This window comes from Pelophylax lessonae, assembly GCF_965119305.1.
Source record: "Pelophylax lessonae genome assembly, chromosome: 2".
NCBI lineage: Eukaryota > Metazoa > Chordata > Amphibia > Anura > Ranidae > Pelophylax > Pelophylax lessonae.
In genome coordinates this window covers 628,801,009-628,825,038 of record NC_138769.1, presented here as the reverse complement: position 1 = coordinate 628,825,038, position 24,030 = coordinate 628,801,009, and the positions used below count along the sequence as shown (strand labels likewise).

Sequence of the window (24,030 nt, the reverse complement as noted above, 5' to 3'; positions counted from 1 at the left end):
ACTATGCATAGAGAGGTTTCCAAACCCATCCTCAATTGTAAGCGACAGTACAAAGTGTAGTGTTGCAAAAAATTTTAGGATGGGTTTATGTTTGTGCGTTGCGTAAATGTGTGTAAAATCGTGTACAATCCTGTAATACACAGAAATGTGCAGCCTTTTTGCAGGCATCAGCAGTGCCAGTAAATCTTAATGGGTGGCACCCTCGCGCATCTTGATAATGCATGTGATCGCATGCCAAAATGCATGGTAAAGTACATTGCGTTTTGGCTTGGCACAATTTTTGGGGCATGCACTTTTTTTGTGCATTTTTTTTTTTTTCACATTAATTTTATAAATGAATAGTCTGCACTAAATTCAATGTTGAAAAACAAAGTTGAAAACAAAACATGTATACTGAATAGCATTATTAAATATATAAACCAATACACTACATACATTTTCACAATCGTTATCCTCATTTAGTTTACAACCAGCATTGCTGAGAAGCTATTAACTGCACCTGTTCATATGTGAGATTATCAGCCAAACATATACTGGTGGGGAAAGACTTGTGTGGGAAACACGAGTGTGTAGAAAACCAATTACCTAAAACTGATCTTGCATTAAAATACTAAATTTACATGAAATAATTGAGCACCTGTTGGCATTGTTCACACACATCATCCTTTTGAGTAAGAGAATGGGACCTTGCACTTCCCACAAATAATAAAAGGTTCCCTAGCTACTTCAGTCTTAGGCAAGAGATCACATGGGCTCCGGTTACCAGTATAATTGTGGATGTTTGATGTAATTAAACATGCTAGTTATTCGTTGTTGTCAGACAAACCTTATCTGGTGTTCTTGCAACGAGATTAGAGAATCTGTAAGAAACTACCAATCAAAAACATTGAGGCTTTACATGCAACAAGCATAAAAAGTTTCTATAATGTGTACCCCTATTTGAGGTTTCCATTTTTTTTTGCAATGGAGCATTGAATTACAGTAGATATGGATTAACGTGCCCTCTTCTACCGAGCAGCGCCAGCTTTTTTAGCTTTTTGGTCTTGCCCCAAATTGACGGACTTTTGGAAAAAGGTTAGAGTGATCATGCAAAAGTTTACAGAAGTTGAGATTCCGGAAGATCCGGCTTTTTTTTCTTCTATAACTAAATAACTCATCAATGAGGAAATATAGAGAATCGGTAATATGTCATCTTGCAAATGCGGCCAGACTTTGTATACCCCTTAACTGGAAAAAACAAACATCTCCAACAATAGCAGGTTGGGTTTGGAAAATAGAGGAAATAAACAAAATGGAGGATTTAGTAATGACAGCTCAACATAAGAGGGAAAAATATATAGAGACGTGGGGAGCATGGAATCTATTTATCTTATCGAGAGAAGGCATAGCACTACTAGATTGAAAAATTGAATGGAAGTATGATGTAAGCGTTGAGTTTTTTTCTTTGGGTAGAGGTAACATTTGCCTGCCAGGAAATGGAAGGGATCAATATCCCCCCCCCTTTTTTTTTCTTTTTTTTTTTCCCTTTCCCCTCTTTTCCTTCCCCTCTGTTATTTTTTTTTTTTTGGGGGGGGGGGGGGGGGGTTTTGAGGGTTGTTTATGTAGGTATAAAAGAAGGAAAATTGGGGTGGGAAGAGACTGTACTATGTGTAGCTTTATCATGAAGACAAGTTGGCTGTATAGGAATAGAAGTAGGGTACTGCAGATAAATTGGGATAAGAGATTGTGATTGCTATATATTTGTATTAAAAATGATGTAAGAACCCTACTTTTTCCTACATTGTTAAATTACATGATTATAATGTATACTTTTGTACAGACTCATCTCAAACCCTTAATAAAAAATTTATAAGTGAAAAAAAAAAAAGAATTACAGTAGATATGATTTAGTTGTTTTTGACAGTGACCAGCAGAAATACACCATTTCAAGTCCAAGAGAAAACAGATCTGCGAAGATGTATACATTTGAGCCCAAGTTTACTTAAAGATAAAAAAATATCAAGAGACATTACTTGCCTTAAATGAAATGTGTCCCTTGTGTTACTGTGTTCTAGGTTAGGCAAAAAGACAGGGGAGGTGGTCAGTAAGGAGGAGTGCTAGGTGGAGGGACCCCACTCTCTGCTCCCAGCAAAAAAAAAAAAAAATGCTGGGAAGGTAAGAGGAGGAGAAAGGTGGTAGGCACCGAATGTTGAGATCAAGCAACCAAGAGATGTATGAATTCTTGTGTGAAGGGATATTCATTCCAGTAAAACAATGTCATTTTTTGTTCTGTTCTGTTCCATTCAGGAAACTCATTAATTTGTCCATGTTTTTAACATCTTGTTGGAAATGTCTTGTTTTAAGAATATTTGTTCTATTTTCTAATCATTAGTGGAGTCAAATTGTCATTTGATTTCAACCAGAGTGACAAAAAAATTTGGATGGAAAACCTTTTTTAAATGTACAATATCGTGAAATGATGCAGTGCCAGTGAATATAACAACCGTACAAAAAAATAAACCGTGTTCAGTGTGTCAAACGTGAAGTGTCTCTTAAATCAAAAACCATATATATTCAAATAAAATAGATCTTCCACCATCCATCAGATCCTTGTAGTCTGAGTGTCATCACCTTAAAACTATAAGCTGTAACAGGCCTTTCAAGGTAGTCACCAATAATCCCATAAGGAAACACGAATACTCAAGAGGTAAAAATAGCAATTTTTTATTATAACCGCATGATAAAATACTAAAACCATATCAAAAGGACGGTAGTATATAGGAAACTGTACAAAATCTCTCCATACAAGATACGTATGTGCAAAAGAACCTGTTACATGCCCATATACAGTTAGGATCTGGTATTGCTAACACAGAATCTGCGGTGAGCTTAAATATCCGGGCTGAACAGGGATCTCAAGTGTGGTAAGCCAATGGATCGCTATGCGTTTTGCTTACAGCTTCCTCAGGAGATCCTTTAGGTACTGGGAGATGCAGTGTATTTACAAAATGCATCTGTTTCCACATCGTAATCATTAATCTATCATGTTACATTTTTACACATTAAACATATAACAGTGTACAACTAAAAATATGCATTTGAGTACTCATAAGTTCCTACCCCAAACCCCAAGGGGGGAAGAAAGAACATGGGTTACCCAGGCCAGCAAGATGATGTGAGGGAAGATCATGTACAAAATCAGTCCAAAGGGAGAAGTTAACATCGAACATGTTATAGCCCAAACAGCAAGAACCCTATTCTCGGGCCATACAGACCTACCAAAAAAATACCATATTTTTCGCTCCATAAGACACACCTGACCATAAGACACACACAGGTTTTAGAGAAGGAAAACAAGAAAAAAAATATTCTGAAGCAAATGGTGTACTAAAATATTGATTAAAACATAACACAATAATATTTCAGCCATGTAAAGTGAACAGCAGGTCATTAACAAATGAGGAGGGACTTTAAGGTTCGAGTACTCTTCTAGTTTTCTGGGAAGCCCAAGAATTCATCATCGCAAGTGTCAAAATTTACAAAGCTCAGTTGCTCACGATCACTTGAGATCACTTTCTTTGCTATCATCTTATACAATACTATCTTCAGTTCCATCTAAGGCATTGCTAATGCCACATTTATTTGAATGACTGTACAACGATTTTCTCCTTCACTGAGTGCCATGTTTTCACCCATTCACAAACTTGAGTGATAGCGGGCCTCTTCATTCATCCAGTAAGTGTCAGATCATGATTACCAGCAGCCATCCATTTGTTCCACTCTTCTCGCATAAAGACTTTAAATGGTTTGTTGATGGAAACGCCGAGAGGTTGCAACTGGCTGGTAAAACCCCCAGGAATTACAGCTAGATGAGTCTTTACTTCTTTAAAGCACTTTTTTGTAGGTTCGCTAATATGTGCTCCAAACTAATAAGGCAGTTTTTTTCAGAAGCCCTCCAGAACTTATGGACCACACTTTTTCAACCCATACTCTCATTCCATTTTTGTCTATCCATCCTTTCTCATGAACATGTACAACAACTTCTTGTGGAATCACTTCTTTTGGAAATGTTTTCCTTTTGAACATTAACATGGGTGGACAACACAATTGTGTAATAGGTTTTCTCATGTCCTGAGGTTTTCACTGTTAGGGTTTTGGCACCTTTCAGATCAACAGTCCTATTAGATGGTACATCAAAGGTTTGCGGGACTTCATCCATATTCCCAATCTGGCCAATTTCAAAACCAGTTCTTCCTAGCATCAACTACAAATTTATGAAAAGACAATCTTAGATTCATATTCTTTTGGCATTTTTTGTGCAATTCTAGTTTTGGTGCGCATAACAAGGCCACATCGCCTCATAAATCTGTAGCACCACGATGGTGATCCAGTAAAATCATGAATACCTTTCTCTACAGCAATGCGTTTGGCTTCATATATTATCATTTTTGTAGAGACTGAGAAGCCATTTTTCCGATAACCTGTGATCCATTCCTTCATGTCCACGTCTAACTGTGGCCACTTTGCAGCATGCCCACGAAAAGCGTGCCTACTTTTATCTGCTTTTTGCAGCTGATCCTCCTGTTTCCTCCACACTCATCATTTTTTCAGTTGGAGGTGGCCCAAAATGTCTCTCCGCTGCTCTGTTTCTATGCTCTTTAGCATATTTTACTACCTCCAGTTTAAAAGGAAGTTCTCTTACGTCCTCCGACAGTCGCCGCCCACTCATACAGTCATCACCAATGGGTATTGACTTCTGCTCCGCAGGAGTAGCTAGGCATAAGACTTGTTAGTAACAAAAGCTTTTAGCATAGACACACCCATGGGGGCTGTCCCACTGGTCAATACCCCCCCTGCATTAAGCCATCCCAACTCAGTTTGTCTCTGCCTAGCGTTAGGAGTAGACAGGCTTCCCTGTGCTGGGGCTACAGTCTCAGCCTTCTTATCTTTTTTCTTTTGATCCACTAAAGCGGTTATTTTGTCAGCTTTAGTGGATTTTCGGATGAAGTTGGATCATGCAGAGCTGGGTATCGGACTGGCCGCCCTGGCTCTCCAGGGCAGAGGGTCAGATGGATCCCCAGCCCGCCATCGAGCGTTCGGCTATGGTTCGCCCTGGCGCTATGAACGACCCATCCCTGCTCGCAGCAGGGATGCAGCCTGTGAGGTGGCTACCTCACTGGACGTATCTGCGGTCCTGTGCTGCAGTGTCCTGCGTTTTTGGCTGGCGGCATTCCCTGTCATATGAGGACAGAGGCTTTCCGTTGAGGCACCCCACGCCATCCGGTACAGGTAAGTACTTTCTGTGTGGGGCCTCTGTCTGGGGTGGCAGTCCTGTGTTGCTGCGTGTCCCCTCATGTCTGTGCGTTTGTGGGGCTCCCTGATTCGATCCCTGCTGGGGTCCGCTTTAATTCACTGCTGGCGCTGTGTGGTGTGGGGGCCCCTCTCCTGTGTCACTTTCTGGTGTTTTGGGAGATGCAGACTGTGTGAGGCGGCCGAAAACCGCGCGGTCCGCCATTTTGGATGTGGGCAGCATGTCCGGCTTCACTATGGGCTTTCACAATAGCTTGCTATGTAGTGTTTTGGCGCCAACCGATGCCATCTTGTGTGTGGCAGAACGATCGTTCCGAGCACATGGCGGCCATCTTGCCGAAGCCTTCCATTCACTCCATTCACTTCTATGGGCAGCCATTTTCCCTGGGCCTTGCAGCATATAGTTCAGCTTCTGGTGACCTCACTTCCTTTTCCTCTGGAGCAGCGATCGGTGTGGTAACACACTGTGGGGCTCTGCAGACTGTCTCTTCCATATCTCTCTGTTCTATCCTTCCTGGCTCAGTTTTCTCCCTTTTTGGGGGTCTGTGTACACTGTGATTATAGCGGTGGGCTGTGCTATCCGCAGCGCTTTTAAAGGGCCAGTACTTTTTTTCTCATTGTTTTGGCAATGGATTCTCAGGACAGCAAATTCCCTCCAGCCTTGGTGGGGGACCCCAGTTCTGCGGAACCCCCCGTTATACCCAATTTGGCCGCTGTAGTGGCGTCTTTAGTGTCAAAAATGGAGGTGCTGATGGCTGAACGTGCTGCTAGGAAAAGGCCCAGATTCTCTCTCCTCTGATTCAGATGGTGATGTGGCTGCTCTGGCGGGTGTGCCCTTTTCAGGGTCTCGCTTGTCCCTGGACCCTCTGGGGTCTGAGGGGGAGGCGGATGTGGAGGGGGTTGATGTGTCTCCCCCGGGGTCGCCTGAAGAACGCGCACTCATGGATGAGTTGATTTCTTCTGTTAAAGAAACACTACATTTGGAGGATGAGCCCACTCCTCCGGCCATTGTGTCCTCTTTTGGGACACTTAGGGCCCGCAAGTCGGCGCAGGTTTTTCCCTGCCCCGCTGAGTTTCATCACACAGTGAATGAACAATGGCGCAGTTTAAAACACCCTTTCACGGTGCCTAGTCAGCTTAAACTGCTGTACCCCTTTGCGCCTTCTACGGAGGCGCGCTGTGGCGTGGCCCCCCAGGTGGATCACGCTGTGGTCGTGTTGAACAAGGCTACCCTGGTTCCCACTGAGCATACCCCGGTGTTCCGGGATCCTACGGACAGGACGTTGGAGTCTCTGGCCCGTCATGCCTATACGGTGGCGGGCTCTATGCTCCAACCGATTTTCCCTTCTGTCATGGTGGCTCAGGCGGTGGCGGACTGGACTAAGGTGCTTAGACGCACTCTCGTGTCTGATTCTGCCCCACCTGCTATGCTGAAAATGGTGGACCAGATTCATCAAGGGGTCATGTTTTTGTGCGATGCGGCCTTAAATGAGGCCCCTTTAGCCTGTTGAGTGTCGCGGTGCTTAACCGTCGACTGATCTGGCTGAAGAGATGGTCGGCTGACCAGACGTCACGGAAAACAGTGGCTGACTTTCCTTATGCTGGGTCTCGCCTTTTTGGCGAGGCTTTGGATACTTTGGTGAAGTACTTTGGATACTTTGGTGCGACTTTGGCCTTTTGTGCCTTTAAGTCACAATTCAAGGGCAAACCTTTCAAAGGCCAAGGTGGCCAGAAGAAGCCCTGGGCGGGTAAGCAAAAGTCCGGGCATGCCGGCACGACGGCTCAGCCCGCCTCTGCCTGAAGGGACGCCCTCACCCGTTTCAGGGGTGGGGGGACCTTTGCGCGGTTTCCTCCATGCTTGGCTGCTCCATATTCCGGACAGGTGGGTTCAGGAAATCATTCGATCAGGATACAAGATCGAATTCCTTTCATGGCCGGTGGACAGATTTTTTCCCTCAAATCTTCTGTTGACCCCAGGGCGCTTACAGGACCTGCATCAAGCAGTGCAAGATCTCCTGACCCAGGGGGTGATTGTCCCGGTGCCTCATTGGGACAGGTTTCGGGGGTTTTACTCCAATCTGTTCACTGTGCCCAGAAAGGAGGGCAAGGTACATCCAATCCTGGACCTAAAAGCTCTGAATCGCTTTGTGCGCGTTCCGAAGTTCTACATTGAATCCCTCCGCTCTGTGGTGGCCTCCCTGAGTCCAGGGGAATTCCTGGCCTCTATCGACCTTAAGGATGCGTACCTGCACATCTCCATTTTCGAGGGTCATCAGAGGTACCTCCGGTTCGCCATAACGGAGGACCACTATCAGTTTGTAGCGTTACCTTTCGATCTCGCTTCGGCTCCAAGGGTCTTTACCAAAGTGCTGGCACCTGTTCTGGGCCTGTTGAGAGGGCACAGGGCATTGCGGTCTTGGGATATCTGGACGATCTCCTGTTAAGATCGAGGGCCAGTCAGAGCCTGACGTGCGATCTGTCAACTACGGTGCAGACGCTTCAGGAATTCGGATGGACCGTCGACGTTCAGAAGTCGACGTCTCCTTCGGTTCACCTTCCCTATCTGGGAATGATTCTGGACTCTGCTCAAGCGAAGGTATTTCTGCCGGAGGACAAGCTCCGGACCCTTCAAAACGAGGTCAGGTCCCTCAGGGACAACCAGTCCTCGTCGCTCAGAACCTGTATGCGGTGCCTGGGGTTAATGGTATCTGCCTTCGAGGCGATCCCGTTGGCTCAGTTTCACACTCGATCTCTCCAAGCGGAGATTCTGGCCAGGTGGCACAGACTTCCTCAGTCCTTGGATCTGAGGGTCTCTTTGAGTCACCAGACCAGAAGGAATCTTCTGTGGTGGCTTCAGTCCCCGGCTGTGTCGGAAGGAAGATCCTTCCGTCCGTTACTGTGGACAGTAATTACCACGGATGCCAGCCTGTCAGGCTGGGGTGGAGTCCTGGGCAACCTGTCTGCCCAGGGCATTTGGTCGGCGGAGGAATCCTCCCTTCCAATCAACAAATTAGAATTAAGAGCGATCAAACTCTGTCTCCTCCAGTGGTCGGATCGACTTCGGGGCCGTCCTGTTCGGGTACAGTCGGACAATGCTACCGCGGTGGCTTACATCAACCACCAAGGGGGCACCAGGAGTGCCCGGGCGGCCTGAGAGGTGACCGACATTCTGTCTTGGGCCGAGACTCATGTCCCGGCAATATCGGCAGTTCACATTCCGGGTGTGGAGAATTGGCAGGCCGACTATCTACCCTGGACCAGGGAGAATGGTCCCTACACCCAGAGGTCTTCCAAATGCTGTGTGCGAAGTGGGGATCCCCAGATGTGGATCTGTTCGCGTCTCGGCTAAATCACAAGGTGGAAAGGTTTGTGGCAAGAACGGGCGATCCTCGGGGCGGACGCCTCGGATGCGTTGGTGGCCCCTTGGCATCAGTATCGTCTGATGTATGCCTTTCCTCCGATTCAGTTGTTGTCCAGGTTCCTTCGCAGGCTGGCCTCGGAACTGAACTTGGTGATTCTGGTGGCACCGGACTGGCCACGCCGGTCCTGGTATGCGGACATCGTTCACCTAGCTGTCGGGCCTCCTTGGCGGCTGCCGCTGCGGAAAGATCTACTGTCTCAGGGACCGATCTTCCATCCTGCTTTACAGTCGCTGGCTTTAACGGCATGGCTGTTGAAAGCCACGTCCTGAGAGACAGGGGTCTCTCCCCAGAGGTTGTTCCTACTTTGATCAAGGCTAGGAAAGCCTTGTCTGGTAAAATTTATTACCGTACCTGGAAAGCCTATTTTGTCTGGTGTGAGTCCAGGGGGTGTTCTCCTTGCTCATACTCGGTGACGAGAGTGTTGGCTTTCCTTTAGACTGGTGTGGACCAGCGCCTGGCGCTGGCCACGATAAAGGGCCAGGTATCTGCACTGGCTGTTCTTTTTCAGCGCCCTGTGGCGTCTCATTCCTTAATTCGCACCTTCATTCAAGGTGTGCAACATTTGGCCCCTCCTCGGAGGGAGCCTTTGCCGCCATGGGACTTTAACTTGGTTCTGTCCGTGTTGTAGCGTGCTCCCTTTGAAAATATCCGGGAGATCTCATTGCCTCTGCTGTCTAAAAAAGGTTGCCTTTTTGGTGGCGATCACTTCGGCTCGCAGTGTGTCTGAGCTGGCGGCGTTGTCTTGCCGCTCTCCTTATTTGGTGGTTCACAGGGATAAGGTGGTCTTGCGACCTCCATCTTTTCTCCCTAAGCTGGTCTCTGACTTTCACCTTAATGAGGACATTGTTTTACCTTCGCTCTGTGCGAAGCCGAAGCATCCTAAGGAGGTTGCATTGCATTCCTTGGATGTTGTCAGGGCGATCAGGGTTTACCTGTCGTCCACTGAATCCTTTCGGAAGTCTTATTCCCTCTTTGTTCTTCCTGAGGGACCTCGGAAGGGCATGGCTGCATCTGCAGCGACCATTGCCAAATGGATCAGACAGACCATTGTACAGGCCTATGCTTTGAAGGAACGGGTTCCACCCTTCCCTGTTAAGGCGCACTCTACCAGGTCTTTTGAGTAGACCGGCATCAAGCCTCGGTGGCCCAGGTGTGCAAGGCTGCGACTTGGTCGTCTGTGCACTCCTTGTTTTTTGTCCCTGGCTGTTGGGGTTGTTTATCCCCTGGGTTATTTGCTTTCCTGGGCTGTTGCTCCTGTTGAGCCTCTTTCTGTTGCCCAGAGGGTTCTCTTACTGTGCGTGTAAGGTTCCTTTCTCTGATGTGGGTACTGCGTTGCCTTTTATACGGTTGCGTCTCCCACCCCTCATGTCTACAATGCTTTGGGACATCCCATTGGTGACGACTGTATGAGTGGGCGGCGACTGTCGAAGGACGTAAGAGAAAATGGAATTTTTGTAAAATCTTACCGTAAAATTCCTTCCTCTGAGTCCTCCGACAGTCGCAGCCCCCGCCCCTCTTTTGGGGTTCTTGTACACTTACTGCTATGCTACTGAACTGAGTTGGGATGGCTTAATGCAGGGGGGGTATTGACCAGTGGGACAGCCCCCATGGGTGTGTCTATGCTAAAAGCTTTTGTTACTAATACTAACAAGTCTTATGCCTAGCTACTCCTGCGCAGCGGAAGTCAATACCCATTGGTGACGACTGTATGAGTGGGCGACGACTGTCGGAGGACTCGGAGAAAGAATGGAATTTTACGGTAAGATTTTACAAAAATTCAATTTTTATGCTAGTCTTTTCCGCTTTATCATCCTTGTACAGTATGTAGAATGAGGTGGTGGTATTTCTCTGGTGGTGGGTACTGCTGGCGGGTAATCCTGACTGGCACTGCTGATGGGTACTGCTGACAGCCAGGTAATACTGGTCTCAGTGGTGAGTATAATGCTCAGTGTGGGTAAACACAGTATACGGTAGATTTGCTTTTAGGTCTGTGGCTGAGCCCGGGAGGAAGCATGCGGCTACAGTATAAAGCAAAGCCGCTGCTTCCTGTGTATGGCTCTTCCTATCACAGGCGGAGTGCATCTGATATCACTCAGCCTGTGAGCCGAGCCTATACAGGAAGTAGCAGCTCCGTTCTAGAAACTGACCGCTGAGCCGGCAGACTCGGGATCAGTATACGCGGACCACCCGGTACCCAACATGTAGGTATTTAGTTGGTATTCTCTCCAGAAGACGCACAGATATTTCCCCCAATTTTTTTTCTTGGGGGGGGGGGGGGAGGGAGTGTGTCTTATGGAGCAAAAAATACGGTAATACGGTATATAGTGTAGGTGTGAATCAATATAAATAAATATATATATATATATATATATATATATATATATATATATATATATATATATGTGTGTGTGTGTGTATGTATATATATATATATATATGTATGTATATATCTTATTTTCCTTCCAAATGGAGGCATTCCCCCGTAGTAGTGAACAGGGAAAATGTGGTTGCTCATGTTTATGTACATTATACTCAAATATGCCAAAGGTCACACTCTTATTAGTCATATATGTTTCAATCTAAAATATGAAAATTTTGAAATTTTAGACTCACTTTCTGAGTGGCCACTGATAGAAGGGTAAATTCTGGTCACGAATATAGAGAGTAGTGTAGGTGTCATCACAGCGATCCCGAGGGTCCCCCGTATCACTGCTTCTATCTAGACATAATAGACAAAAAAACACTAGCAGTAAATCCCTGTAGTGTAAAATTATCATAGCATATCTGGTGTACCTCCTGGGCATAGTGCAGAAACTGACCTTTTGGAATATGGAGCCGCTGCTTCATTGCGTACCGATCCCTAGCGTGAGATGCCCCTCCAAATGGGGAATTCGAGAGACCTCCACTCGGGATTGTCTCCGTGTCTCCCCCATATATGTATGGGAGGAGAAAATAACTGCGGAAGATGCAACTCCCTCCCCACGCCCACCACGCTAGATAGAAGCGGTGATATGGGGGACCCCTGGGATCGCTGTGACGACACCTACACTACTCTATTTGTGACCAGAATTTACTCCTCTATCGGTGGCCACTTTGGAAAGTGAGTCTGAAGTCTAAAATTTTAGATATCTTAAATTGAAACATATCTATATGACTGACAAGTGTGACCTTTGTCAATTTTTGTGTATCATGTATATAAACGCCTCCATTTGGAATGAAAATAAGAAATATATATATACTTATTCACACCTATACTACACTATACAGTATCTCACAAAAGTGAGTACACCCCTTACATTTTTGTAAATATTTTATTATATCTTTTCATTTGACTACACTGAAGAAATGACACTTTGCTACAAAAGTATTGTAGCAAAGTGGGAGTGTCATGCAACTCCAGACCATGACACTCCCACCACCATGGTTGACTGTTGGCAAGACATACTTGTCTTTGTACTCCTTACCTGGTTGCCACCATACATGCTTGACAGCATCTGAACCAAATAGGTTTATCTAGGTCTCATCAAACCACAGGACATTGTTCCAGTAATCCATATCCTTAGTCTGCTTGTCTTCAGCAAACTGTTTGCGGGCTTTCTTGTGCATCATCTTTAGAAGAGGCTTCCTTCTGGGACGACAGCCATGCAGACCAACTTGATGCAGTGTGCGGCGTATGGTCTTAGCACTGACAGGCTGACCCCCCACTCCTTTAAACTCTGCAGCAATGCTGGCAGCAATCATACGTCTATTTCCCAAAGAAAACCTCTGAATATGACGCTGAGCACGCGCACTCAACTTCTTTGGTCGACTATGGTGAGGCGTGTTCTGAGTGGAACCTGTCCTGTTAAACCGCTGTGTGGTCTTGGCCACCGTGCTGCAGCTCAGTTTCAGGGTCTTGGCAATATTCTTATAGCCTAGGCCATCTTTATGTAGAGCAGCATTTTTTTTTTTCAGATCCTCAGAGTTCTTTGCCATGAGGTTGAGGTGCCATGTTGAACTTCCAGTGACCAGTATGAGAGAGTGAGAGTGATAACACCAAATTTAACACACCTACCTGCTCCCCTTTCACACCCGAGACCTTGTAACACTGAGTCACATGACACCAGGGAGGGAAAATGGCTAATTGGGCCCAATTAGGACATTTTCACTTAGGGGTGTACTCACTTTTGTTGCCTGTGGTTTAGACAATAATGGCTGTGTGTTGAGTTATTTTGAGGAGACAGCAAATTTACACTGTTATACACGCTGTACACTCACTACTTTACATTGTAGCAAAGTGTAATTTCTTCAACGTTGTCACATGAAAAGAATATAATAAAATATTTACAAAAATGTGAGGGGTGTACTCAATTTCGTGAGATACTGAATATGTTTAATGTGTAAAAATATAACATGATAGATTAATGATTATGATGTGGAAACGGATGTATGCATTTTGTAATTATACTGTATCTCCCAGTACCAATAGGATCTCCTGAGGAAGCTGTAAGCGAAACATGTAGCGATCCATTGGTTTACCATGCTTGAGATCCCGGTTCAGCCCGGATATTTAAGATCACAGCAGATTCTCTGTTAGCAATACCAGATCCTAACTGTATATGGGCATTTAACAGGTTCTTTTGCACATACTTATCTTGTCCATGGCTTGCTTAATATTGCCACTATTTTCTTGACTAGATTAGCTGCCGTAAGGGCTCATTCACACTCGATCAACAAACTGATGCTTGACAAATGCTCCTATAGCGTTAATGCACGTTAATAGGTGCGGTTAATAATGCTCCCCCTAAATGCCCTATGTACATTTGTGGCGCAGTTTACAAACGCTTTGGCTTGTTAAAACAGCACCACAAATGCCTACAATAGCTGGTTGCTAAGGAGCGGGCCGGAAAGTCGGCTGCCGCGTCCTTAACTATTGATGAGTCATTAGCTGTCAGTGGGCTCCCCCCAGTCCATACCAGACCCAAAGGGCCAAAGAGAACCCCCACGTCAAATTTAAAAAAAAAAAAAATACAGCGTGACGTCACAAGGGGTGGAGTCTCCGGGTGGCTACGCCACATAGGTATATAAGAGCTGTCAGCCGGCTTAGCTGGCATAACAGCGGGAGCGATAACCGGAGCAGGACTTGATTTTTTTTTTATTTTGAGCGGGTTGGCGGCGGCAGAAGTAAATTATGACATCGAAGGAAGGAGAAGACCTCACCGGAAGGAGATGACAGCGGAGGGAGAAGACCGGAGACAGAAGACCATAAAAAGAAGACTCGTTGGGACTACGACGGGGGACATTCTTTAACCACTTCCATACCGAGTCATGTAAAATGACGTCGGCAAAGTGGTTGTCTAGATCCGGGCCGCCGTCATATGACGTCGGCCCGTTCTAGCTGCTACTGCGCGCCCCCGGCGGCGCGCAGCGGCGCGATCAGGGATGAGGCTCGTCCCTCGGACATAGCCCATCCCTGATCAAGGTAAACAGCCAATAGAAATTGGCTGTTTACCACGTGATCGGCTGTGTCAATCACAGCCGATCACATGAGCGGCTCCAGCACGAGCCGCTCGTTCTCTCTGCAATGCGCGCCCCCGCGGGCGCGCAGAGCAGCGATCGGGGACGAGGCTCGTCCCTCGGACAGAGTCGATCCCCGATCTAGGTAAAGAGCCAATGAAATTGGCTCTTTACCACGTGACCGGCTGTGTCCAATCACAGCCAGTCACAAATGTCAACAGAGAACACGGTAACTAGCTGTCACCGTGTTCTCCTCACACACTGATCCTGTGTGAGGAGGAGATTGTGGTAACAGCTAGTTACCAACTACAGTGCACCCTAAACACACTGATTGCCCCCCCCCCCCCAATAAAGAGCACCTGTCACTAGCCCATCAAAGTACCCGAGTACCTGTCACCAGCCCATCAGGTACTCAGATGACAGGTACTTGGGTACTCTGATGGGCTGGTGACAGGTACTCAGGTACTCTGATGACAGGTACTCAGGTACTCTGATGACAGGTACTCGGGTACTCTGACGGGTACTCTGATGACAGGTACTCGGGTACTCTGACGGGTACTCTGATGACAGGTACTCGGGTACTCTGATGACGGGTACTCGGGTACTCTGATGACGGGTACTCGGGTACTCTGATGACAGGTACTCGGGTACTCTGATGACAGGTACTCTGGTACTCTGATGACGGGTACTCGGGTACTCTGATGACGGGTACTCGAGTACTCTGATGACGGGTACTCGAGTACTCTGATGACGGGTACTCGGGTACTCTGATGACAGGTACTCGGGTACTCTGATGACGGGTACTCGGGTACTCTGATGACGGGTACTCGGGTACTCTGATGACGGGTACTCGGGTACTCTGATGACAGGTACTCGGGTACTTTGAGTACCTGTCAACGGAGTACCCGTCATCAGAGTACCTGAGTACCTGTCACCTACCCATCAGAGTACCCGAGTACCTTCCACCTGCTCATCAGAGTACCTGACGCCTGAAGTACCCAAGTACTACTCATCAGTACCTATCACGTATCAGTACTGATCATCAGTACCCAGCAGTACAGTATCACCTATCACCTATCAGTCAGTGAGTACTACTCATCAGTACCTATCACCTGCCCATCAGAGTACCCGAGTACCTGTCACCTGCCTATCGGAGTACCCGAGTACCTGCCACCTGCTCATCAGTACCAGAGTACCTGTCACCTGCCCAACAAAGTACCCGAGTACCTGTCACCCTTCATACAGCCACCATGTCCAAGTCCAAAAAGGTTTATATACGTCCTCCGTTTAAACCTAAATACCGGTGTTATGGCAGCAGATAGCTGCCATAACCCTGGTATTTTTTTAAACGGTGGACGGTTGGCTTTCCGATAAGGGTGGTCCCAGCGGCGGATTCGCCGTGGGATCACCCTTCCGGGATGGCGGAAGAGGCGCCCCCCCCCTCCCGACGCGTTCCGGTCCTTTTCCCCGCTTACCGGACCCGCCGGCAGCGGGGAAAACGATCCGGTCCCGAATCCTCAGACAGGATGTCGAGTGAGGGCAAGCTTGCCCTCACTTGACTCTATGGTCTTGGAGGACCGGAGCTACGGAAAATGTTGTTGCCTAGCAACCGGTTTAAAGGTCCTTTTTTTTTTTTTTTTTTCATTTTATATTATTATTTTATTTATTTTTTTTTTTTTTCTATCTTTTAGTGTACTTGTGAGATCTGAGGACTTTTTGACCCCAGATCTCACAAAAAAGAGGTCCTGTCGTGCCTATTTCTATTACGAAGAATATTTACATTTCTTTTAATAGAAATAAAAATGATCAATTTTTTTTTTTTTTTTAAACGGTGTAAAAATAAAAAATAATAAAATAAATAGTAAAAAAAAAAAAAAATTAAAGCGCCCTGTCCCCGTTAGCTCGCGCGCAGAAGCGAATGCATACAGAAACCCCGCCCACATATGTAAACGGTGTTCAAACCACACATGTGAGGTATCGCCGCGATCGTTAGAGCAAGGGGAATAATTTGAGCCCTAGACCTCCTCTGTAACTCAAAGATGGCAACCTGTAGAAATTTTTAAATTGTCGCCTATGGGGATTTTTAAGTACCAAAGTTTGTCACCATTCCGTGAGCGTGCGCAATTTTGAAACATGACATGTTGGGTATCTATTTACTCGGCGTAACATTATCTTTCACATTATGGAAAAAAATTGGGCTAACTTTACTGGTTTCTTATTTTTTAATTAAAAAAAGTGAATTTTTTCCCAAAAAATTGCGTTTGGAAGACCGCTACGCAAATACGGTGTGATAAAAAAATATTGCAATAATCTCCATTTTATTCTCTAGGGTCTCTGCTAAAAAAAATAATAAATAATGTTTGGGGGTTCTAAGCAGTTTTCTAGCAAAACAACTGATTTTAGCTTGTAAACACCAAATGTCAAAAATAGGCCTAGGCAAGTGGCTAGGATGCATGATGATGCTCCTTGGATGTTAGGCCCCTCTATATGGCTAGGCTGTGAAAAAGTCTCACACATGTGGTATTGCCATACTCAGGAGGAGTGGCAGAATGTATTTTGGGGTGTCATTTTTGCTGTGTACATGCTATGTGTTAGGAATATCCTATAAATTGACAACTTTGTGTAAAAAAAAAAAAAAGTTTTCATTTTTTTCCCACATTTTCCAAAAACCTGTGGAAAAAAATATGTTCAAACGACCCATAATGCCTCATAGACTATACGTTGGAGTGTTTGCTTTCCAAAATGGGGTCATTTTGTGGACTTTTCCATTGTATTGGTGCTCTAGGGCCTTGGAAAGTGTGATAGGTAGTAAGAAAGTTTTATGTGTATTTATGCTCCTAGAACGCCTGAAGGTGCTTCTTGAACGTGGAGTCTCTTTTTGTGGCCAGGCTGTGTAAAAGTCTCACACATGTGGTATCGCCATACTCGGAAGGAGTAGCAGAATGTATTTTTGGGTGTAATTTTTGCTGTGTACATGCTATGTGTTAGAAATAGCTTATAAATTGACAACTTTGTGGGAAAAAAAAGAAAAAAAATTTTTTTCTTCATTTTCCCAAGAATTGTGGGAAAAAATTACAACTTCAAAAAACTCACCATGCCTCTTACTAAATACCTTGGACTGTCTACTTTACAAAAAGGGGTCATTTGGTCGGTATTTGTACTGTCCTGACATTTCAGGGCCTCAAGAAAGGAGATAGGCAGTCAGTACATCTGGTGTGATCAATTTTCAGTAATTGGTACCATAGCTTCTAGACTCAATAACTTTCACACAGACTAAATAATATACACTAATTTGGGTTAATTTTACCAGAGACATGTAGCAGTATACATTTTGGCCCAAATGTATGAAGAAAAATTTATTTTTTGCAAAATTTCATAATTGAAACTAAAAAAGTGTTTTTTTTTCAAAATTTTTGCTCTTTTTTTGCATATATCACGAAAAAAAAAACCCCCAGTTGTGATCAAATACCACCAAAAGAAAGCTCTATTTGTGTGAAAAAAATGATAAAAATTTTGTTTGGTTACAGTGTAGCATGACTGAGCAATTGTCATTCAAAGTGTGAGAGTGCTGAAAGCTGAAAATTGGTCTGGGCAGGAAGGGTGTCAAACTGCTCTGTATGGAAGTGGTTAATAAAGGACTTGTCAAAAACCATCTTTGTTTTTTGTAACGCTACACTTTTTTTTTTTTTTTTGAGTGAATGGATAGGGCTTTGGGGCACAGAGCCCTCCTGTCCTAAAGCACCCCCCCCCATGTTGAGGGCATATGGCCTAGTATGGTCCAGGAGAGGGACAGGGGGGCGCTCACTCATCCCCCCCCCCCCCCCCCCCCCCCCCTTCCTGACCTGCCAGGCAGCATGCTCAAATAAAATAAGGGTCTTGCGTGGATTTTGTGGGGGAAGGGGGACCCAACGCCGTTTTTTCCTTCCTAAAATCCATATCACACCAAAGGGCCTGGTATGGACTGGGGGGGGGGGGCGCGACCCTATGCAATTTTTGTTTTTCTGTCAGCGGGGAACAGCTGATTGCAAATTGGTTGTTAAGGACGCGGCGGCCGGCTTTCTGGCCTACTCCTTGTTTTTAAAATGTGAACAGAACTGTGTGCTGTCAATTGTATCTTGTGCATAGGCATTTAAGGGGCATTTTTCACGCCCCACAAATGCCTGCTTTTAATGCCAGTGTGAACTCAGTCTAATTGTTTGTTTTGTGACCAATGATTGGAAGATGAATGTAGCAGATTCCTACAGGTTGAAAGATTACTAAAGTGAAAATGCCAACAGCAACCAAATCAAATTCTGTTCTTTTTCCAATCTTTTTTTTTTTTTTTTTTAAACTGCCTACACAGTTTTGAGAGGGGGAGTATTTTACTTTGTCTTTTGATTTGGCTTTTCATACATAACTGACTGTGTTTCTGTTTTCTGCACATTCAGTTTGGGAACACCTGCTACTGTAACTCAGTTCTTCAAGCACTTTATTTCTGCCGCCCATTCCGGGAAAAAGTCCTTGCCTACAAAAGCCAACCGAGAAAAAAAGAAAATCTTCTCACGTGCTTAGCGGACCTCTTCCACAGCATTGCCACTCAGAAAAAGAAGGTTGGAGTGATTCCTCCAAAGAAGTTCATTACCCGCTTACGCAAAGAAAATGGTAAGTATATCTCACTATTTTATGAATTAGATCACTTAGGTGAACATTTTGAAACTGCGATACATGTGAATGTACAATGTAAAGTGCTGTGTAACTTGTCCGCTCTATAAAAGTTTACAAACCAAAAAGTGCAGCGCTATACCTTGTATTATAATAAATGATGCAACATAATACAATAAATGGTGCTAATAAATTTAAAGCGGAGTTCCGGCCGCCTAAAATTTCTTTTAATAAAAATACCCCGGGACAGTCAGGGCTAGTGCATTTCAGCAATGATAGCCTCTGAACTGTCCCCGGGTTCACTTACCTTTTTAGAAGAAATACTTACCTTAAAAAATGTCTTGTCCAGCGCTGCCATCTCAGGTGTGGGCAGCTGAAGCTAGAGTGTCCTCTTCGGTGTCCTCTTTGGTGACGGAGTCCCAGAATGCCCTGCATCGGCCCTGCTCGTCAATTCCGGTGCAGGCGCGTCATCCCTGCACAGCTTCTGGGCATGCCCAGAAGCTGTTTAGCAGGGAATGATGTGCCTGCATCGGAAGTGACTAGCAGGGCTGGTGCAGACGCATTGACTCCTGGGAGCGATGCCGTTCGGCTCCCAGGAGACATTGCAAGCAGGAAGAAACGGGGCGGGCCGCGGCTGAAGAGGGAGGAAGTGGAAGGAAGGTAAGTATATTTTCTTCAAAAACAAGGTAAGTAAAGCGAAAAATAAAATCGTGATGATTCAATTCTTTTTCAGGTTACTTGGAGCAAGCGGATGTCAAATTTTCATTTTGAGGTTGAAACTCCACTTTAAGTGCTCAAAATGTATACTTCAGTGTGCAATCAATAAGTGCGGTAAATGAATACAAAGTGTCATTTCAAATACAGCAAATACAAAAATATCCTTAGGAAAACCCATCAAGAGTCCAAAGACATGCAAGTTCCCAATTGGGAGAGGGGAATCCCCTTCACATTAGTGGAGGATAGAAATCATTCAGTTCCCAAATAGTGAGCACATCACACCACCTCAGTGAAAGCAGATGGGAGCTTACCTGAACTTGTAAAATATCCAGCATAGTCACAATGCTTGCAACACTTAGAGGAAATCAGAGTGCAATGGGATGTCATCACAAACAATCTGTCACGCCAATGCACTTGCCCTTACATGTAAACCTTGAGACCATTTGCACATCACAGCACAAAATGAGGGACGAAAAGAATACTCTCAATAGTGGAGACCAGTGACAAAATATAGATTTATTGGGACAATTGCACTTACATGGAAAGTGGAAAAAAAAAACTGCTTTTCAAATAGATAAAAACGTCCATCTGCCAGAAACTGTCTTAAGAAATATAGCTTGATTGCCTTTCCCTCTGTGCACAAACTCTTCCAAGACATGCAAGTGAGCCTATATACTGTTGTGGACATTAGTAGTTGCTTCTAGAACTACCCATCGGGTGAGCTATTTCCAGGCAGTGGTGGAAATCTTGGAGGAGATCATGCATGGGATGACAGGTAAGATGCAACATCATCAGCTCTGTGGATACATTTGTTTCATTCACTTTTTTGTTTTGGAAAAGAGTGTTCAGACTGATTGGCAATCTAGCTACAGTATCAATAGCCCTATGAATGTATTTTTCTCTTACGTCCTCCGACAGTCGCCGCCTCTTCATATTCGTCACAATGGGGTAATTGACCTTTCTCCGTAGGAGTAGCTAGGCAACAGAATATGTCAATATTAAAGCTTTTAACATATCCCACCCCCAGGGGGTGGTCCCCTCAGTCAATACCCTCCTGCTTCCTGTTCCATACCTCAGTTTCATTGACTAGCTGTTAGGAGTTAGCTGGCTGTTTCTGTGCTGGGGCATTTTGTCTCAGCCTTTATCTTCTTTTTGATTATATTTGAGTTTTTTTCTCTCTCTTTACTTAGCTGTTACTTTTGTCAGCATTAGTTAGTTCTTCTGATGAAGAGGATCATGCGGGCTGGGTCTCGGGCTGGCCCCCCTGGTCGCAGGTTGTGGGCCAGTGGCTTCCCAGCCTGCCATCGAGCGTTCAGTCAGGTATTTTTTCCTGGCATTGGTGAACGACCCATCCCTGTTCGCTGCAGGGATGCTGTGGTGAGGTGGCTACCTCACTGGACGCCATGCGGTTTCGCACCGCAGTTCTTCTGCGTCTTGGCTGCGACTCTCCCTGTCACATGTGCAGTGGCTTGATCGCTTGTGCAGGTTCCCCACGCCATTCAGAAGGTAAGTGTACTCTGTGTGGGGACCTGTCTGTTTAGTGGGTGTCAGTCTGGGACTGTGTAACCCTGCATGTCTGTTCACACTGTGGGACTCCCTGTCTGGATGCTGCTGTGGGCTGCGAGGAGGGGGGCTGTGATACACTGTTCTGTGTTACTAACTGTGTGATTTCTCTGTGTGACATGCTATATGTTGTAGGGCATGCTGTGGTACATGTTTTGTGCAACATGCGGCGGCCGCTGCTGCGGTCCGCCATTTTAATGTTAACTACAGGCTTATGAGGGCTTCTCCTATAAGCTGGGAGCGGCATTTTGGCGCCAAACGCCGCCATTTTGGCGGCGATCGCTCCGGCCTCATGTAGCACTGTATTTACCTCCTCCCCCGGCGGCCATTTTCTTGTAGCCTTCCATAGGCTTTATAGGAGCGGCTTCTGGTACATCACTTCCTTTTCCCTGGGCACACCGATCGATACAGCAGCAGCAGTGATCTCTCCAGGTTTTTATCCTCCTTAGTCCTGTGTCCTTGCCTAAGTTTGTAGTTTTCCCTGTGGGGGTCGACTTGTGCAGGTGTGTGTGAGCGGTGGACTGCGCTCGCCGCGCTTTTAAAGGGGCAGTTACCCTTTTTTTCTCCTACACACTTCTGGGGGCATGGATTCTCAGGAAAGCAAATTTCCTCCCCCTTTACTGGGTGGTCAAGGGGCTGCTGCTGTTTCCCCTGAGGGGGGCGATTTGGCCACAGTTGTGGCTAACCTGGCTGCTCAGGTGCAAATGCTTGTGGCTGCTCAATCCACTAAACGGCCCAGAGTTTCAATATCCTCCGATTCAGAGGGCGAAGGTGATGGGGCTGCTATGGCTGGGGTCCCCTTATCGGGGTCCCGTTCGTCCCTGGACTTTGCAGGGTCGGAGGGGGATGCAGAGGTTGAGGGGGTTGATGATTCTCCCCCTGGCTCGTCTGAAGAGCTTGCAATCATGGATGAATTGGTTGCTTCTATCAAACAAACGCTGCATTTACAGGATGAACCGTGTCCACCTGCCGTTCTGGCTTCTTATGGGACACAGCGGAGGCGCAAAACATTGCAGGTTTTTCCTTGTACTGAGGAGTTTCAGCGCGCTGTTAGTAAACAATGGCGCAATCTAAAGAAACCTTTTGCTGTGCCGAGTAGGTTCAAGCTGCGTTATCCCTTCACACCCGCCACTGATGAACGTTGGTGTGTGCCGCCTCCGGTGGATCACGCGGTGGCGGTTTTGAATAAATCTACTGCGATTCCGGCAGAGGATACCCCGGTGTTTCGGGAACCTACGGACAGGAGACTGGAGTCTCTTGCCCGTCATACTTACTCGGTTACCGGTTCCATGCTAGAAGCTATTTTTGCTTCCCTTATGGCAGCTCAGGCTGTCGCGGATTGGACGCAAGTACTCAGGCGCGTCCTGGTGGCTGATTCTGCCCCGCCGACGACTTTGGCAATGGTGGATCAGATCCATCAGGGGGTCATGTATTTGTGTGATGCGGAATTGGATGTAATTCCTTTGGCTGCACGTGTGCACAGCGTGGTGGTGTTGACACGCTGTTTGATTTGGCTAAAATGTTGGTCTGTGGACCAATCGTCTCACAATACTTTGGCTAATTTGCCCTATTCGGGATCTCGTCTTTTTGGCGACTCACTGGATACGCTGATTAAGGGGATCTCTGGGGGTAAGAGCACGCTCTTGCCCCAATCTCACAAGGCTAAGGGCGCTCAAGGTAAGAAGCACGCTTCGTTTAGGCCCCCTCAGGGGTCCTTTCGTGCCTTTCGGTCGCACTATAAGGTCAAACCCTTCAAGGGTCAAGGCTCCCAAAAGAAACTGTGGGCAGGTAAGCAGAAGTCCGGCCAGTCCGGTTCCGCTGCCCATAACGCGGCCTGAAGGGACGCCCTCACCCAGTTCTGGGGTGGGGGGACGTTTGCTCGGTTTTCTTCAACCCTGGCTGGCCCGCGTTCGGGACAGGTGGGTTCAGGAGATCGTTCGATCCGGGTACAAGATCGAGTTCCTGTCTCGGCCGGCGAACAGGTTTTTTCCCTCAAACTTTCAACTGTCTCCGGAGCGTTTGCGGGATCTGCACCTGGCGGTGCAGGACCTGCGGGCTCAGGGAGTGGTGGTACCGGTGCCTCATCGGGACAGATTTCGGGGGTTTTATTCAAATCTGTTCACTGTGCCCAGAAAGGAGGGCAAGGTACGTCCAATTCTGGACTTGAAAGCTCTGAACCGCTTTGTGCGGGTTCGCAAGTTCCGCATGGAATCCCTGCGCTCGGTGGTGGCTGCTCTAGTTCCAGGAGAATTCATGGCCTCCATCGACTTGAAGGATGCGTACCTACACATCCCCATTTTCGAGGGTCACCAAAGGTACCTTCGTTTTGCCATTGCGGAGGATCATTATCAATTTGTGGCGTTACCCTTCGGTCTCGCTTCGGCTCCGCGGGTTTTCACTAAGGTGCTTGCACCGGTTCTGGCCTTACTGAGAGCCCAGGGTATCTCAATCCTGGGGTATCTGGACGACATTCTGGTTCGGTCTGCGACCAGTCAGGGTCTGGTGAAGGACCTGTCCGTCACGATGCAAACTCTGCAGGAGTTTGGTTGGACGATAAACTTCCCAAAATCGACGCTGTGCCCGTCGGTTCGTCTTCCCTATCTGGGTATGATTCTGGATTCGGTTCAGGCAAGAGTCTTCCTACCGGAAGACAAGCTCAAAACGCTTCAGGACGAAGTCAGATCCCTTCGGGAACTTCCGTGCTCATCCCTTCGGACGGGCATGAGGTGTTTAGGTTTGATGGTCTCGGCTTTCGAGGCGATTCCATTCGCCCAGTTTCACACGAGGGATCTCCAGGCGGAGATCCTGTCCCAGGTGGGACGGGCGACCACAATCTCTGGATCTTCAGATATCGTTGAGTCCTCGCACGAGAAGCATTCTTCTGTGGTGGCTGCAGTCCCCG

General features: G+C 46.4%; 1 protein-coding gene across 1 annotated transcript in view; it reads left to right on the top strand.

The window, feature by feature from the left end:
- USP12 (ubiquitin specific peptidase 12) overlaps nucleotides 1-24,030 on the top strand; it is a 185,210-nt gene that overhangs the window by 92,342 nt on the left and 68,838 nt on the right. Inside the window, exon 3 of the mRNA XM_082245502.1 lies at nucleotides 18,635-18,848. Coding sequence (XP_082101628.1) covers nucleotides 18,635-18,848 — 214 coding nt within the window. The remainder of the gene's footprint in view (nucleotides 1-18,634; nucleotides 18,849-24,030) is intronic.